This window comes from Notamacropus eugenii, chromosome 2 (assembly GCF_028372415.1).
Source record: "Notamacropus eugenii isolate mMacEug1 chromosome 2, mMacEug1.pri_v2, whole genome shotgun sequence".
NCBI lineage: Eukaryota > Metazoa > Chordata > Mammalia > Diprotodontia > Macropodidae > Notamacropus > Notamacropus eugenii.
Window position 1 is genome coordinate 368,880,252 of NC_092873.1, and position 19,125 is coordinate 368,899,376.

The following is a 19,125-nucleotide window of genomic DNA, read 5'->3' on the forward strand; positions in this document are numbered from 1 at the left end:
AAAAATAAGGAAAAGTTCCCCTAATGAAAAGGAAAGGGACTCTCTTGTAAGCATAATTCCAGATAATCCCTTGGGGAAAATTCTAGACCCTGTGCATAGGTCATAGTAAGAAAACTGACTATTTAAGTATTACCTTGATGGTTGGAGTACCCTACAGGTCTGAGAGGGATTCTGATAAAAGTGAGCAAACCAAAGGAGGGTGGCTTATCAGGGACCTGTGAGAACAGAAGGGAGAAGCCACAGAGAAATTGTAAGATAAAAAGATTTCAGTTCAGGGAGGTAGGATGGGAACAAGGAAAGAAAAGCACCCCTCCAAAAATAATCCCTTAGTGGAGGATGTGGAAATATCTCAGCATGTCCATGGTGCTGGGAGAGGCAGAGGTCTCGGGGAAGGATAGCCATTTGAAATTGACTAAAAGAGTAAATTACAACTCTGAGTTTTCTTTTGACCAGTGTGAATTTGAATTCTAAATTGGTTTTTCATTCATGCTATCTTGTCTAATGTCTTATTTGTAAGTTTGTTGTGATGAGAAATATCTAAGAAGGAAAATTCCAAATAATTTCTGTAATTAGAGAAAGAGAACATTGGGAGAGAACGTCCATCTTAGCTTTCAGTGGGAGATTGGGATTCTTTTCTTTTGAGTTCCAACACTGGCCAAATTGGAACAGGAGGCTAAAAGCTAAATAGTCAGCAGCTTTTTAGAACTGATAGAGAATCAGAAACCAAGCAGCCCAGAGGAAGCACGGGCTGAGAGGGAAATAAGGCAAAGTTGCAAAATAAGGGGAGAAATATGGTTCTCTTGGTGTATAAATTGTTAGGCATTTAACTTAATTTGTAGCTTTTTTAAGGTACAAGAAAGCTGAATGAAATTGGTAAATATTTAATTTGTGTTTGTCCTTCATTGCTGAAGAAGTATTTAATTTATTTGAAATGTGAAGGAAGGCAGAAGTGGTCTGAGTGAAGATTAGGAAGGTAGAATAGAAAAAGGAAGGATTTGGGTGGGGTGGAACAGCAGCTAGTTCATGTGCCCTCAGGCCCATGAGTTCTTAACCACTCCCTTCCCCCATCTTACTTCAGAAGATTTGGGAATGTAAAAGAGTGCAAGGTGAGGGGTTGAAAAGGAAAATTTGTAGCTTGACTTAATGATGGAAAGTTAGAAGGAATTGATTATATCTATCTCCTTCCAGGAGAGATCTATGGGACAGTTTTATTGAATTCAATATTGGTATTGATTATGGTAAAAATATTGGTTCAATTAATTATGAAACTCCAAAAGTTTCTGCTTGGGAGGATAGGGGACCATATCTTGTTCAAATTCCTTAGACCTTTTGTTTGAGCTAAACTCTTTAGCTAATCTGATTCAAACTTTTTTGTAAAACCTTTTCTGAAGGATGAGATTTACAAATTAAAATGCCAAAGGGGAGGAGGGGTAGTTCAAAGCTGGGAATATACAGCCATATGTCTTTTGGGGAGAAATGTATAAATTTGGATGATATTTCCTTTTAAAAGGCCAGAGGTGTTAAACTTAAGAATATCTATCTATATTTGTATGTGTGTGTGTACGATGTATGAATGTATGTATATATACATGTGAATGTATATGGATGTATGGATATGTATGTATATATAATTAAAATGTTTTCCTATTGTTATTTGACCTTTGGATTATAAAGTGCTTGACACAAAAATGAGCATATGTTAGACATAACATTGTCATTATCTCTCTAAGGTAATTGTTCCATATGTGATAAATTTGAAATAGGTTTTAAATACCAAAAGTAATAAGATCAATAACTTCTGGAAATGCAATTGACATCAGCTGAAGTTGTTGTTTGTTATTACTATATTTCTAAATTGTATTGTATTTCTAAAGTTCTCTTTGAGTAGAAATGGTGTTAAGGTAATTTTTAAATCTGGATTTTGTTGCATACAAGTGAGGTTTTTTTAAAGGAAATGATAAAATTTGATAGTTTAAAACTATTATATTTGGTTATAAATAAGTAATAATATCAATTTCCATTTTGAAATCTTGACTATTATGAAAATGTATATAATGGTTTAAAATTAAATTAATTTAATTAAAATTAAAATGTATTCTCTGTGCAAGCTGATTTGGAAATGCATTCACCTAAATTGATAATGGATTGTTTAAAAAGTAATTTCTCATATCTGAATGTTGTTATATTAGGAATGACATTGTTAAAAAAAATGATGGATGGGTTAAAAAGCTGTTAAGTCATTCTAGTTTGAAATATTGTAATTTAAGAAATAATATACTTCCAAGTTTTGTTTTCATTTAAAAGTTTCAGTTAAAAATTGTTTTTACTTAATATGGGAATTTTGTGGGATTAAAGAAACACTATTAGGATAACTTTTGAACTTCTCTGAAGGGAGAAATACTTTGACAAAGAAATGTTTTGTAAAATATTTTGTATGATTTTTAGAAGGCCTACCAAATATCTATTTGTAAGCTAATTTGTTGTAATAACTTGATACTGAAATTTTACTCAAACTGACTGTGAATTTTCTGAGTTTGGTGGTGAAACCCTGATATTTGAGGAGTTTGGGTAAAATGCAAACAGTTACAGGGTTTTTCTATTTATCCCAGATCAAATAAGGAAGAAAGAGCTTACCTTTCCCTACTTGACAAAATAGAAGGAGGGAGAGGGGAAGAAAAGGTCCAGCAGGTAATGACCCTGGGGCTGGAAAGCCAAGGAAGTCTTACTAAGGCAACATCTGGGTCAGAAAGCTGTCAGCTTCCAAACTTGTCTCTTAAAGTTAACAAAATTGATTTCTAGTGTTTGCCTTTTACGACAAATTTAAAATTTAACATGTGGGTCCTGGTAAAATTTTGTTTAAAACTTCTGGGACAATAACAAATTGTGTTCTAATCTCAATAACCCATAATCTGTGGGAAAGGCCATAAGCTACTCAGAGAAGACGTGACTGTTATTGCTGAGTCTGGGTTATCTAGTCAGGTCCTAGCTTTTCCTTTTTATGGCAAATTTCTGTAATCAAGGCAAATGGTCAATCTGAATGAGTAGTTATTCTATACTTCAATTGGTTAAATTGGTACTCTCATGTAGTCTTGTAAATGATAAAATTCCTAGAATAGAACATTGTTTCCAAATGTTATGAGAACAATTAGATGATGGAAAAGAAACAAAGGCACAAATACAATGTTGAATCATTATCCCATAGACTAAGACTGAGATTTAAAGTTAACTGTAATAAAGTTGTATATAATAAACATGTAAGGTTCTTACATGTTTCAAAATGAAGTGACAGCAATTGTGTATTAACACAATTGATGGAGTTAATTACTGAGTCTAAATCAGAGACATCTTCAGTTTGGGGAAAAGAATTTCAGTATAAATTTCTTGGGGGGGGGGGGTGTTATATTTTTGCCTTGATGCAAATGTTAAATGTTTCTATTTTGATTTGAATTCATTCCATGACCTAAACATGAGTTGAAGTTAGTGTTTGAATTTATCATATGTGTATGTCATTCTTTTAGACTGAGCATGGTTAGAAAATAATAGAGAAGGTTGAGAAACAGATGCCAATCTACTAGGGCAATAATTTATGATCTCAATGGTAAATTTGATTTTATGTTGTGTTGACCTGAAAACTTGGTTAAAGAAAAGGCAACAGGCTAAATGCATACATTTTATGATTTAATTAATTAATTAATCAATTCCCTATTAAAGAAAACGGTAACATAATGCATTATGGAACCAGAAATGTTCTGGCTACCCAGTGCGGAAATCTTCTGGCTTATATACATTTTGCCGTGAGAAAGGAACTCTCCTAGTTGAACAAATCATAAATTCAGTAAGACAAGACAATTAACAAAGTAATGTCGGTTGGGCCTTGCAATTCCAGGCTGTATAAACATATGTCTCGGTGACAAGGAAGAAAATCCCACCTCTAGTGAATGGCAGGCTTCCTGCCCTAAACAGATAACTGACATAGGAAAGGGTAAACAAAGTTCAATAGAAATTATGACCTAAGATGTCTATATTTTCTTTACCATTAATATGCCATAACATAGTATATGTCTATAGATAATAAGATATAAAGGAAAGTTCCATTATTCAAGATAGTGTCTTAGGTTAAAGGTCTCCTAAGGAATGTAGAGTCAGCCCTGGCTGGCTTTGTTGACATAGGAAGAGGCGTTCTCTGAGTTTGCTTCAGAGAGAACAAAGAGATTATTCCAAAATTTTATATTAAACATTATTAGTTGCTATTTAATCAGAAACTAGAACAAGTAAAGAAAGGCATGCAGGCTACTTAAGACTCACTTTAAAGATGTGAGGTTATAGACATAACCAAAGATGATTATTGGAGCTTGCTATTTTAAGATTTTACGAGACTGTTAATTGACTGTTTTTCTGAGTCTGACTCCAGGGGTGGATACCGAGAAAGGTTGTCTGAGCCACTGATGCCAGCAACCCTGTAAGATGTAGATCTTATCTGCAAAGGGGTGATATCATGGGAAGATTGAGAGAACAAGTTCTCCACCTGAACTGAAGTAGGATGCTTCTGACTCATTTTCCCCCTCTGACACCTGGAAGACTTTAAGTCCAGCTAGATGCCAGTTGACAGTCTCCAAAACTTCTGCCAGGAGTTGATTTTAGAGAAATGTTAGGGAAATGTTCCCTTGCTTTAGTTATGTCCCTACTCTTAGTGGCAAATTCCTATAATCAAAAGTTTTCTAAGCATAATACCAGATCTATTAAATAATAGGTCAGTACAGGGACATCTGAGCTTAAGATGTAAATCTAAGGTTAAGCTATTAGGCTTAGGATTTCAATCCAACAACTATTTAGTCCTGACACCTGTTACTGGTATATATTCCTGTATAAGTTAGAGTCCTTTAATCCTTAGTAATAGTATAAAGAAAATTAGGTCAAGTGCTTGTGAAATCAGTATATTATTCTGTTAGTTAATGTTAAAAGAAGAATGGTTGGTGGTCTTATTTTGTAAATGCCTCAAAAGAAGCATAACATTACTAGAAGTTGGAACTGTTTTATGACTTGACATATATTGTGTTAAAACTGATTACTCAATGTATTTGTGTAGGTATTGGGGCCTGTTGTTGATTCCTTAGGGGCATCTCCTCCTCCTAGCAGGGGAACAAATAATGGACAATAGGCCAAGTTTCCAATTTTGATTCTGTAAGGAGAGCAATTTTATAGGAGAATGGACATAAGAGGGCAGATTTCTACACGAAGGTGATGAGAAGGTGCTGAGATGGTGTGCTGGAGATGGCTGGAACAGTTGTCCAGACCAGAGGACTTCATCAGATGATGTTCCCTGCCAGATAGCTGGATGAAAAGAGATTTGTGAATCTTAAAGGAGCAATTGATTACTCATCATTGTTTTTCTTTTGGGTCTTTGTATCTGTACTTATAAAAAGGGACTGACCCCTTGTAATTTGTTAATGCCTCCATCAACTTCTCCCCCTTCCCTTCCTATATTTACTTGAAGGGGGGATAGTTAAGGGGAAGAATTCATATGAGAAAAAGAGTAAGGAAATATTAAAGATGCAAAAACAAAATTTGAAAAAAAAGAAGAGGGAGAATTGATGGGAAACAAAAGGAGGAATTCTATTTTCACAGGATTAAAACTCCTCCCAGCTTTGAGTGATAGCAGAATGTAAGTCAGAGGTGACTGGTTCTAATCAGAGTTGTGACCTAGAAGAAGCAGGCTTCTGATCAGGTCAAAGGTCAGAAACTTGTAGGTATACTTCAGGAGCTGTTTGAAGGAGAACCTATCGGAGAGGAGAACATGAAGTGGGAAGTTCAGGAGGCTGCATCTAGGCAATGGAGAGCAAAGTGGGAAATTCGAATTGGGAACAATATAAAAAGCATTGCATTTGTGTGAACATGCCCATTCTTCATTAAGAAGAGACTGGTTCGCTAGGAATGTAGAATAATTGGCTACAATAAAAGGAGAACTTTCCTGGTTTCACAGTGAGTATTTTACTCTGTTTAGAATGAGCAAGTTTCTTACAAATGGCTGTTGGCTTCACTGTAGAATGTTCAATGAAATGCAACTCTTTCTGGCCTACTTGGTTCTAAATGGCAGAATATTGATACTTTCCTTTAACAACCCCCAGGGCCATCCCACCGTTCCCTCTTCCCCCTTCTCCTCCCCCCCTTCCCCCCATGAATTCCCATTAGTTTCATTTCTCTCTCTTCTGCAGCGGTCTTGCAGAGTGAGTTCAGTCCTTTGGGTCAGCAGCACATCCCGATGGCTGAGCTGGAGACCCTGACTGATGAGCTGACCTGCTCCATGTGCCTGAGGCTCTTCCGGGAGCCCGTTACTATCCCGTGCGGCCACAACTTCTGCTCGCCCTGCCTGGACGAGGTGTGGGGCGGCCAGAGCTCCAGCTTCTACTGCTCCCGGTGCTGGCAGTGCTTCTGGGAGAAGCCCCAGCTGAAGAAGAACACGGCGCTGTGTGAGGTGGTAAAGCAGGTGCTGCAAGCCCAGAGCCTCCGGGATTCGGGGCAGCCCCACAGTGCGCCCCGAGATGGCGAGTCCTCGAACCTGCAGTCCACGAAGGCAGCCCAGGGGAAGGACGGGAGCATGGCCTGCGACTACTGCTTGCAGGCTCCCGCTGCCAAGACGTGCTTCACCTGCATGGCATCCTTCTGCCAGGAGCACCTGCAGCCGCACCTGGACAACCCCACTTTCCAGAGCCACGAGCTGAAGCCGCTCAGTCGCAAGTGCCCCGAGCACAGCCGCCTCCAAGAATTCTTTTGCCCTCAGCATGGCGTCTGCATCTGCAGCGTCTGCCTGGTGGGGCACAAGACCTGCTCCCCACTGGCTCTGAATGTGGACAGGCCCCAGCTGAAGGTGGGTAGAGGGGTAGTGGGGAGAGGTCCAGTGGAGGGAACGTCCCAGGCCAGACAGCGGCTCTGGGTAAGCCGCAGGCCCTTGCGGTCAGCAGGTAGCTACAACCTAGCTTATCTTCAATTTCCCAGTGCCAGGATTAATTTCTCCTCTGCCGGGATTCGAGCCTTCAGGGGGAAGAACCTGTAGTTGAGGCAAGAAACAGGTAGGGGGCTTGTGGATGTGGGCACCTACTCTCTGTCTACCTAGGTGGGCAAAGGTGCTTCGATCCCTTTTTCTGTGAGAGCGTGTTAGTTTCTTGGTCTGTAGGAGGAGGCGAAGTCATCCTGCCCCGTGCCCAGACTTGTTAGGAGAAAAGGCCACAGTCCACGAGAGAGGGCTTCCTTGAGGGGGTTCAAGCCCTGCCTCCTCTATAGTGGCCGTGTCACCCTGGACAAGTCACCTACCCCCCTCAGGGCCCCAGGTAACTTACAAATTGCAGGGTTAATGCTAATGTGCTTTGATCAAGGGAGATTTCCTCCCCAGAATTTTTTCAGAGAGGTGCTAGGTGAATCTAGAGGTCCCTCCCTGTGAGTCAGTATTGCTAAATCTGGGGAATCATAGGTCCTAAAGTTATTTTGAAATGTATGATGGGAGAGTGAGAAGAGGGTCTCTTTTCAGTTTCCCCGAGGATTAAAGTCACTGCCCTAAAATCATGAAGCTGAGATGAGAGACTTTGTTTCCTTGTCTTTATAGGGTAATAGATATTAGCAGATCAGGAACTGAGGTCAAAGTGACTTGACCAGGGTAACAGAAGTAGTAAATGTTTGAGGTGGGATTCGAACCCTTGTCCTCTTATTTCAAAGCCAAAGCTCTTTCTCCTGTTGCTTTCCATTTTCTCACTTGTAAAATGAAGGAGTATAAGCTTAGGTGATCCCTAAGGCTCCTTCCAACTCTTAAATCCTATGATCAAAAATACAGAGTCAATCAGTTCTACCCAGTAAATCTCTGTCCCTTTCTCTCTGACTTTCTCTGTCTCTCTCTGTCCATCTCAGTTCCAGGCCAAAAATGCCTCAAAACTTCTCTGTTAGTATTCATTCATTCATTCATTTATTTGGGGGGGAGTTATTTGTTGTATCTTCTAATAAAATGTAAACTCCTTGACAAGGAGGAACTGTTTTCGTTATTTTTTTTTTTTTTGGTATATGAACCTCCTAGGATATAATAGTAGGTATCTAATAAATTCTTGAATTGAACTATGATGAGATCTGTGAAGCCCAGAGCATTTTTGTAAACAGTCTTTGAGCCTTATGAACTCTAACCACCATCTTCCCTCCCTCCCTTTTTGTTTTCAAAAATATTTTAATCTTTTATTTTTTAACATTCATTTTTGAAATGAAGTTCTTTCCTGGTTCTAAAGAGATTAGATGCAACCTTATTGTCAAAATGCTAACCTCTTCCCTCATCCCCATTTCTATGTCCATACCCTGTTTGAGCTTGGAATCAAGCCTTCCGTGAACTGGATGTATGACCTTGGACAAGTCACAGTAAGAATGTGAGAGCTGTAGGTAACCGTAGATATCCTTGATTTGCAGGATTCTTACTTTTTTTTATATATACCCCTTATATAAGCCTGCCTCCCCCTTCTCAGAATAGTGTTTTTTTGATGCATAAAATAAAATATAATATATAGGATCATTAAAGAAACCAATTATAGAGAAATGTAATTACCAGACTATTAAAAGAATAAGTTCACAGACTTTAAGATAAAAACACCTAATAGTCTAAATCTTCCCTTTTTGCAAGAGAGACTACCAAGATCCAGAAAATTGAAATGACCTGTCCAAGGCCTTGCAGCAAGTTAGGAACTCTGAGTATGTTTCTTCATCTGTAAAACTGGAGAGATAATCCACAACATATCACAAGATTATTTGGGAGATGAAAATGAGTCACTTAAAGTGAGAGGGCCAAGGCACTGTGTGAGTGGCTTGAAATGACTTCTTTTTAAAATTAAATTTTTTGTTGATTTTTTAAAAATTATTAATTCTTTGTTCTGAACATAACAAAAACAACTAAAATGATCATTCCCATATATTTTGAAGTACAGAAAAAGAGAATTGGCATGGAAAATTAGTTCTTTACAAAGGCAGTGTTTGAGATACAACAGGGAGACAGCTCTGGGAGCAGCCTCTGGGAGCATCATGGGCATTGGGCTGACGAACACTGCCAGCCAATCACTTCTCACCCCTGTTATTTTTAATTGCAGTTCAAGATGAAGCAGAAGCTGATGATGACACATGATCATCTCTGTAAGACCTTGAAAGATCTAAAGTTGAAACAGCTCACAGTCCAGGTAAGTAAACAATGCCAGGTTTGGGTGACTTTAAGGTCCAGAATTCCCCTGGCTGGGGAATGCTGTACCTTCTCCACATTGTAGAGTAAGTTTGATATGAAAGAAAGAAGTCAAGGGACTACCAATTGATTATAGGATTTAATTAATCATCATGAATACTTAAAAATAGGGACAATCTGAGGTGGCTGCTTGATGATTCAGAGGATCCCCACAAAGACCCCAGGAAAGTCTAGTGGTAATTATAGAAATCAGATAAAGGGAGGAGGAGCCACAGAGTGCTTCATTGTGGATTGGTGGATATTTTTTGGTTTTCTGTTTAGTAATGAGCTCATTTCTAAGCCTGGGTGTTAAGCCAATGTTGTTGGGTAAATGCCCAAACACAGGACTGTGTAATGATCATGAATTGGTCACAAATTGGTCACCATGTTTGTGTTATGAATGTTAATGAACACATTATCTGAGTTATGACTCAGTGTCTGAATTATGAGTTTAACAGGTTACCATGACTGGGCTTCGACATTTCACAGAGTTTAAATTTATGGCTCTCACCTCTTACTATTTATTATGGCTTTTCCCCAATAGGGACCCCATAATAGCTATCTCACTGACTCCCAGTTGTCCCATTTTAGTGGAGATGTTGACAAATTGGGGTTGTGCCCAGAGGTTCTCATGCAGGATTAGAGAGACCCATACCTAAAATCTTTTGACTCTAATTTGAAGATTAAAACTTTTAACTATTTGGAGATCTACCATAGGGAAGATGAAATTTATTGATTCTGTTTACAAGGAGAGGTCTAGTGATTGAACTAGTGAGTTGGAAGAGCCATAATTCAGCTCACTGTCATTCCAGTCCACTAATAAGAACTTTGCACCAATTAAAATCATCTCTCAATGGAACTGGTTGCTTTGTGAAGCACTAAGTTCTCCATCCCTGGGTGTGTTCCAACAAAGCCCCAAAGACCACTTTTTGGAGATTGCTTTAGAGTGGGGAATATTGGATCAGATGACATCTAAGATCCTTTCCACCCCCAAAGATTCTATGCTTCTATAGGTCTTACAAGGCATTCTAACTCTCCTTGAGAGCTGAGAATCAATGTTGAGCAAGTCAAATAGTGAGTCATTTAAATCATTAATTTAAAAGGTAGCCTTATACCCAGTTCATCCTCTGCCTGCTATGTAGAGATGTTGACAAATTAGGGGGCATGCCCAGAGGTTCCCCTCTAGGATTTGAGGGAACCATACCTCAGGCAGTGACTAGAGTCTTCAAATATTTGGAAGTTTCCCATGGGAAAAATGGATTTGAGTAATTGAGTAATTCCATTTGCAATCAGAGGGCAGATGTTGCCCTTAGCTTGGGTCACTACTCTGGTGAAATGACTGTCATGGGGTAGAGAAAGAGCTCTGTAAAAGCACTGGGGCTTTTCCATCTTATTTAAAGTCACTCCAAATCAGAATCTTCTTTGGATCCCTTAGGAAACAGCAGCCAGAAAGATGAACTTGTTGACACATGAATATAAAGAAATGAAAGCCCTCATTGAATCAGATGAGAAGAGTTCTCTGAGGAAGCTGAAAAATGATGAAAAGAGAGTTTTGGATAAATATGACCATGTTAGTCAGGTCCTGCAGAAGAAAAAGGGGGAAATTGAGTCTATGAAAAAAGAGATTGAACATTTCTTCACAAAAAATGATGAGATTGCCTTTTTGGAGGTAAGTCCTTGTTAGGTCCATCCACAAGAGTTGTGTTGAATGTCTGCCTTGCCTCTTACTGGGTCAACTGTTCCCCTGTTTCCCCCCTTTCAGGAGTGTTTCTGTTGTTGTTCTGGACATGTGATTTCTTCGGAGTAGGGAACTCCCAGTGTGGAAATTCCCAATGTAGATGAGGAAGTGATCTATAATTTAGCCTCAGAAAGTTACACTGAGAAGTATGTGTTGGAGAGGAACATTTTCTTTTATGTGTTGTCTTTTCCCATTGGAATGTGAGTTCCTCCAAGCAGGGACTGTCTTTTTTCTTGTATTTTTATCCCAAGACATAGTGCCAGGCATTAAATGCTTGTTTTCTTGTATCTCACTGCCTTTCTAGTTGTTATAGAGTGCAAAGCATATATGAGAACATAGAGTCTGCCTTTCTTTTTAAAAAAAATGTTTTATTGATGCCTCATATTTATGCCACCATCATTTCAATACCACCTCCATTTCTCCAGACTGAACCCTTCCTCGTGATAAAGAAAAACCACTTAGTAAACATACTTATTATGAGCAACTAGGAGGTGCCATAGTACACAGAGTGCTAGGCTTGGAGTAAGAAAGACTTATCTTCCTGAGATATCTTCCTTCTTACTAAGTGTGTGACCCTAGGAAAGTCATTTAACCGTGTTTGAAAGCTGCAGCTCTTATTTATATTTTTAAATGGAGACATCTACTGTCTTGGTAGTCTGGCACAGTGAAAAGATTACTGAAGCCAGAGAAGAAAGAGGATGTCCTGGGTTCAAGTCCAAGTCTAGCTCTCTGATCTGGGGAAAGTCACTTAACCTCTTTTGGCCTCAGTTTCCTTATCTGTAGATTGATAGGGTTGAAACAGATGGTCTCTGAAGTCCCTTCAAACTCTAGATCATAGGTTCCCAGAGTAAGTGATACTGATCCCTGAGGGGTGCTGGGATGATTCTGGGGGCTAATAGTAGCCTTGGGTACAATTGTGGGGGAGGAATTTAACATAAATAAGGGAGTGGTGGAAATATGAGGAAAGAAGAGAAAAGGAGAAAATTTTGAAAAACTTCGTATATGTTTCATCTCTCGTATAACAGTTGAAGTCTTAGTGATTACATTATTTTCCTAATAAACAAACAAAATACAAGTTATAACTGATGAGTGTTCAAGTCTGCCAACAGGTCTTAACAAGCAGGTGTTGGCAGACAAGCATGTAGTACATTATTGGGAAGTCCAGCTTGCATTGGCAGGAATATGTGCATGTAATGACTTGTTTAAAATACAATACTATATGTCTATATAGTATTGCCATCAAAATTTCAATGCAGAAAAAAAACAAATATACAATAAATTATTAAATTGAAGGTGCATCATTTTCAATATATGTTATATTTTTTTGAAATGATGCAAATTTCAAAAAAAGTTAAATGATTTAAAAAAGTAGATTTCCAGGGAGGCATTGAGTAATTTTTTTCCTCAAATTTATTAATTTACTTGTTTTTAGTTTTCAACATTAACTTCCATAAGTTTTTTATTTTTATTTTTTGGAAAAGGGTTGGTGGACCAAATAACTTTGGGAACCTCTCCTCTAAATTTATAAGTCTGTGATTGTCTATGAGGGCAGCTAGGTGGCTTAGTGGATAGAGCACCAGGCCTTGGAGTCAGAAGACTCGTCTTTCTGAGTTCAAATCTGGCCTCAGACACTAGCTGTGTGACCCTGGGTAAGTCACTTAACAATGTTTACCTCAGTTCCTCATCTGTAAAATTAGTTAGAGAAGGAAATTGCAAACCACTTCAGTGTCTTTGCCAAGAAAACCTCAGGTGGGGTCATGAAGAGTCGAACATGACTGAAAAATAACCCACAGACTTTGGAGGTGTAGAATCCAGTGGGTGACGGACTTTGACGGATTCAGAGCCCAGGCTGGACCGGAGGGTCCACGGGAGGGATCTGTTCCGCGGGGGTAAGATCCCGGCACACAGCGCAGCGCGGCGCGGTCAGCGCGGCAGGGCGGAGGGGACCAGAGGAGCCCGAGAGTGGCGGGCAAGACCAGCGGAGCAGGAGATAAGCCAGGCCGAGCCGGTGAGAGCCGCTGAGTGCCAGACATCAGCGCAGCAGTCCTTGAAATCTTCAGCCTGAAGACGGACTTCGGTGGGTCACTACTTGAACTTCCAGGAACTGGGATGGCAGAGTGATCAGTAAGTGCTCTCTCCTCCCCCCTGATGACCGTGAGGGAACCATAAAATTCTTCCCCAGATTAATCCTGGATCAGCGGGAACAGCAGAAGGGGGCGGGTGGTCTCATAACACCAGAGGCTGGAAAAGTGGCAAGGGGAGATTCTTCCTACTGTGGCGGAGGCGATCTGGAGGGACAGACGACCCAGGGCAGAGAAAATTCGCACTGAGACCCAGGCAAGCCTCAGCGCCAGGAGACGAGACCCAGGAGGGGCGGGAACACGCATTAGCTTCTAGGCATGCCCCAGCCCTCCAGGGGAAAAGGGAAGACAATAGGGAAGCTGGGATCACCATCCGCTGACCTTGCCTTTGCCTCAAGTCAGCTGAGGAGATCTCCTGAGACCAGACCACCCCTCCCACACACCTAAGAAGCTAACCCCAGGGTTGATCTGGGAAACAACAACAACAAAAAAAAAGCCTGCTTTTAGCCTAGACACACATCAACTCAACTTAAAAGATCTGTATCTTCTGACTGAAAGAACCAAAAGCTACAACTCTCAGCCAACATCATGAATCGGAAAAAGCAGACGAAAAGTGAAAGAAACATAGAATCTTTCTATGGGGATAAGGACCAAAACACAAACACCAAAGAGGTCAGAGCTGAGACTGTACTTCCATCTGAAACCTCAGATGGGACTATGAATTTCTCGCAAGCACAACTAGATTACCTGGAACATCTGAAGAAGGATATAAAAGAAAAACTGGCCAATGATTTTAAAATTATAAAAAAAGAATTCACTGATGAGAACATCACTCTGAAAAAGAAAATTGAAGAAATGGAAAAGGAAGTTCAAAAATTAACTGGAGAGAATAATTCCCTAAAAGGAAGAGTTAATCAAACGGAAAAGGAAACCCAAAACCTAATTGGGAAAATTGATCAGATGGAAAAGGAAACCCAAAACCTAACTGGGAAAATTGGTCGAATGGAAAAAGAAGTACAAAAATTAAATGGAGAAAATAGCTCCTTAAAGGGAAAAATTGGTCAGATGGAAAAGGAGATGCAAAAGCTAACTGAAGAAAACAATACGATGAAGATTAGAATTGGGCAAGTAGAAACTAATGACTCAATGAGGCAACAAGAATCAGTCAAACAAAATCTAAAGAATGAAAAGATAGAAGAAAATGTAAAATATTTAATTGGAAAAACAACTGACCTGGAAAATAGATCCAGGAGAGAAAATCTAAGAATTATTGGCCTGCCAGAAACCCATGATGAAGAAAAGAGTCTGGACAATATCTTCCAGGAAATCATCAAGGAAAACTGTCCAGAAGTACTAGACTCAGAGGGCAAAATAGTCATCGAAAGAATCCACCGTTCCCCTCCCGAAAGGGATCCCAAACTCAAAACCCCAAGAAATATAGTTGCCAAATTCCAGAGCTATCAAGTGAAGGAGAAAATACTACAAGCAGCCAGAAAGAAACAATTCAAATATCAAGGACACACAGTCAGGATCACACAGGACCTTGCAGCTTCTACATTAAAAGATCGAAAGAATTGGAACCCAATATTCCGTAAGGCAAAGGAGTTGGGACTTCAACCAAGGATCAACTACCCAGCAAAGTTCAGCATAACATTTCAGGCAAGGAGAAAGTCATTCAACGAAATAAGGGATTTCCAGAGCTTCCTGACCAAAACACCAGAACTCAATAGACAATTTGATCTTCAAATGCAGGTCTCCAGAGAATCATAAAAAGGTAAACAGAGGGGAAAAAACAAAAACAAAAACTTGCTACTCAATTAGGGCAAACTGTTTACCTCCCTATAAGGGAAGATGATACCTGTTAATCTTGAGAACTGTGCAGCTATTATGATAAAAGGGATATATATAGAGGGAACGGGCATAAAGTAAATGATGTCATGTCAAAAATATGATTTAAGTATGAGAAGGGAATGTAATAGGAGGTGTGGAAAGGGGGAAGCAGAAAATGGCAAATTATATCACAGGAAGAAGTACAAAACTATAGTAGAGGGAAGGAGGGGAGGGAGATGAGCATTGTTTGAGAGGTACTCTCATCTGATCTGTTCAAAGGAGGGAACAATAATCTTAAGTAGATAAGCCTAACTAGCTCTATAGGTAGTAGGAGGGGAAGGGGGAAGAAAGGGGAGGGTGGCTAAAAGGGAGGAAAGAAGCAATAAGAGTAAAGGGGACTAAAAGGGAGGGGGGTCAAAAGAAGGAGGGGAAGGCTGCAGGAGGAGGGGGAGAAAAGTGAATACTATTGAGGAGGGGAAGGGAGACGGGAGAGCTAAAAGCACAAATGGTGGGAAAGAGGTTGGAGGGAAATACACAGATTGTAATCATAACTGTGAATGTGAATGGAATGAACTCTCCAATAAAACGGAGACGGATAGCAGAATGGATTAAAAGCCATAATCCAACAATATGCTGCTTACAAGAAACACATTTGAAATGGGGGGATACACATAGGATAAAGGTCAAAGGATGGAACAGAATATATTGTGCTTCAGCTCATGTAAGAAAGGCAGGAGTAGCAATCCTAATCTCAGACAAAGCAAAAGCAGAAATAGATCTAATCAAAAGGGATAAGGATGGAAACTATATCCTGCTAAAAGGCACCATAGACAATGAAGCAATATCATTACTAAACATGTATGCTCCAAGTGGTATAGCATCCAGATTCTTAGAGGAGAGGTTGAGGGAGTTGAAGGAAGAAATTGATAGCAAAACTATACTAGTGGGGGACCTCAACCTCCCCCTCTCTGAACTCGATAAATCCAACCTCAAAATAAACAAGAAAGAGGTTAAGGAGGTAAATAAAACTCTGGATAAGGTAGATATGATAGATCTTTGGAGAAAATTAAATGGGAATAGAAAGGAATATACTTTTTTCTCAGCGGTACATGGAACATTTACAAAAATTGACCATGTACTAGGACATAAAAATCTCACAATCCAGTGCAGAAAGGTAGAGATAATCAATGCATCCTTTTCAGATCATAATGCATTAAAAATTACATGTAATAAAAGGCCATGGAAAGAGAAACCAAAAATCAATTGGAAACTAAATAATCTAATTCTAAAGAAGGGTTGGGTTAAAGAAGAAATCATAGAAACAATCAACAATTTCATTCGAGAGAATGACAATAGTGAGACAACATACCAAAACTTATGGGATACTGCAAAAGCAGTTATTAGGGGAAGTTTTATATCTCTGAATGCTTACATAAATAAAATAGAGAAAGAGGAGATCAATGACTTAGGCTTGCAGTTGAAAAAGCTAGAAAAAGAACAAATTGAAAATCCCCAAGTAAATACCAAATTAGAAATACTGAAAACCAAAGGAGAGATTAATAAAATTGAAATTAAGAAAACTATTGAATTAATAAATAAAACCAATAGTTGGTTTTATGAAAAAACTAATAAAATTGATAAACCTTTGGTCAATCTGATTAAAAAAAAGAAAGAAGAAAACCAAATTACTAATATTAAAAATGAAAGGGGTGAACTCACCTCCAATGAGGAGGAAATTAAAACAATAATTAGAAACTACTTTGCCCAACTTTATGCCCACAAATTCGATAATCTAAACGAGATGGATGAATATTTTAAAAAATACAAATTGCCCAGATTAACAGAAGAGGAAGTTGAATACTTAAACAACCCCATCTCAGAAAAAGAAATTGAACAAGCCATCAATGAACTCCCTAGGAAAAAATCTCCAGGGCCAGATGGATTCACAAGTGAATTCTATCAAACATTTAAAGAACAGTTAATTCCAATACTACATACACTATTCTTGAAAACTGGGGAAGAAGGAGTCCTCCCAAATTCTTTCTATGATACAAATATGGTTTTGATACCCAAACCAGGAAGAGACAAAACAGAGAAAGAAAATTATAGACCAATTTCCCTAATGAATATAGATGCAAAAATTTTAAATAAGATTCTAGCAAAACGAATACAGCATCTTATCACGAGATTAATACATTATGATCAGGTAGGATTCATACCAGGACTACAGGGCTGGTTCAATATTAGGAAAACTATTAGCGTTATCGATCACATCAACAACAAAGCTAACAAAAACCACATGATTATCTCAATAGATGCAGAAAAAGCTTTTGACAAAATACAACATCCATTCCTACTAAAAACATTGGAGAATGTAGGAATAAAAGGAACTTTCCATAAAATAATAAGCAGTATCTATCTAAAACCTTCAGCAAGCATTATAGGCAATGGGGATAAGCTAGATGCATTCCCAATAAGATCAGGGGTGAAACAAGGTTGTCCATTATCACCACTATTATTTAATATGGTACTAGAAATGTTAGCTGTAGCAATTAGACAAGATAAAGATATCCAAGGAATTAAAATAGCCAAAGAAGAAACTAAGTTATCACTCTTTGCAGATGATATGATGATTTACCTAGAGAATCCCAGAGATTCAAGTAAAAAATTACTAGAATTAATAAACAACTTTGGCAAAGTTGCAGGGTACAAAATAAACCCACACAAATCTTCTGCATTCCTATATATTAGCAACAAAGTCCAACAGCAAGAGATAGAAAGAGAAATCCCATTTAAAGTTAGGGTAGACAGTATAAAATACTTAGGAGTCTACCTGCCAAAACAAACCCAGGGATTATATGAACACAATTACAAGACACTTTTTGCACAAATAAAGTCAGATTTAAGTAAGTGGAAAAACATCAGTTGCTCATGGGTAGGCCGTGCTAATATAATAAAAATGACAATTCTACCCAAATTAATATACTTATTTAGTGCCATACCAATTAAACTATCAGACAATTACTTTCTAGAGCTGGACAAAATAATATCAAAATTCATTTGGAAAAACAAAAGGTCCGGAATATCAAAGGGACTAATGAAAAGAAATGCTTGGGAAGGTGGCCTAGCGCTACCAGACCTCAAACTGTACTATAAAGCAGCAGTTATCAAAACCACTTGGTATTGGCTAAGAAACAGAGAGGTAGACAAGTGGAATAGACTTGGCACTCAAGATGCAGTAGGCAAGGAATATAGCAACCTTCTGTTTGATAAACCCAAGGACCCCAGCTTCTGGGATAAGAACTCATTGTTTGACAAAAATTGCTGGGAAAACTGGATAACAGTGTGGCGGAAATTAGGCATAGACCCATACCTGACACCGTACACAAGAATAAAGTCCAAATGGGTACATGATTTAGGTATAAAGATTGATACCATGAATAAACTGGAGAAGCAAGGAATAGTGTATTTATCAGATCTATGGAGAAGGGAAGAATTCTTTACTAAAGGAGAGATAGAATGCATTATGAAATGCAAAATGGATAACTTTGATTACATTAAACTGAGAAGTTTTTGCACAACCAAACCCAATGCAACCAAAATCCGGAGGGATGTAGTAAATTGGGAAAGAATTTTTACAGCTAAGCTCGAGGATAAAGGCCTCATTTCTAGAATATATAGAGAACTGATCCAAATGTATAATCATACAAGTCATTCCCCAATTGATAAATGGTCAAAGGATATGAACAGGCAATTTTCAGAGGAAGAAATTAAAGCTATCTATAATCATATGAAAAAATGCTCTAAATCACTATTGGTTAGAGAGATGCAAATCAAAACAACTCTGAGGTACCACATCACACCTATAAGATTGGCAAACATGACAGAACAAGAAAATGATAAATGCTGGAGAGGATGTGGGAAAGCTGGAACACTAATTCATTGTTGGTGGAGCTGCGAGCGCATCCAACCATTCTGGAGAGCAATTTGGAACTATGCCCAAAGGGTTACAAAAATGTGCATACCCTTTGACCCAGTAATATCGCTACTAGGACTATATCCCCAAGAGATCGTAAAAATGGGAAAGGGTCCCACATGTACAAAAATATTTATAGCAGCACTCTATGTAGTTGCCAAAAACTGGAAGTCAAGGGGATGTCCATCAATTGGGGAATGGCTGAATAAATTATGGTATATGAATGTAATGGAGTACTATTGTGCCATAAGAAATGATGAACAAGAAG

General features: G+C 38.7%; 1 protein-coding gene across 1 annotated transcript in view; it reads left to right on the plus strand.

Annotated features, from left to right (window-relative positions):
- Window positions 1-19,125, plus strand: part of LOC140528704 (nuclear envelope pore membrane protein POM 121-like) — a 49,075-nt gene that overhangs the window by 13,037 nt on the left and 16,913 nt on the right. Inside the window, exons 2-4 of the mRNA XM_072646774.1 lie at window positions 6,213-6,865; window positions 9,108-9,194; window positions 10,668-10,901. Of these exons, the coding sequence (XP_072502875.1) occupies window positions 6,213-6,865; window positions 9,108-9,194; window positions 10,668-10,901 (974 nt within the window). The remainder of the gene's footprint in view (window positions 1-6,212; window positions 6,866-9,107; window positions 9,195-10,667; window positions 10,902-19,125) is intronic.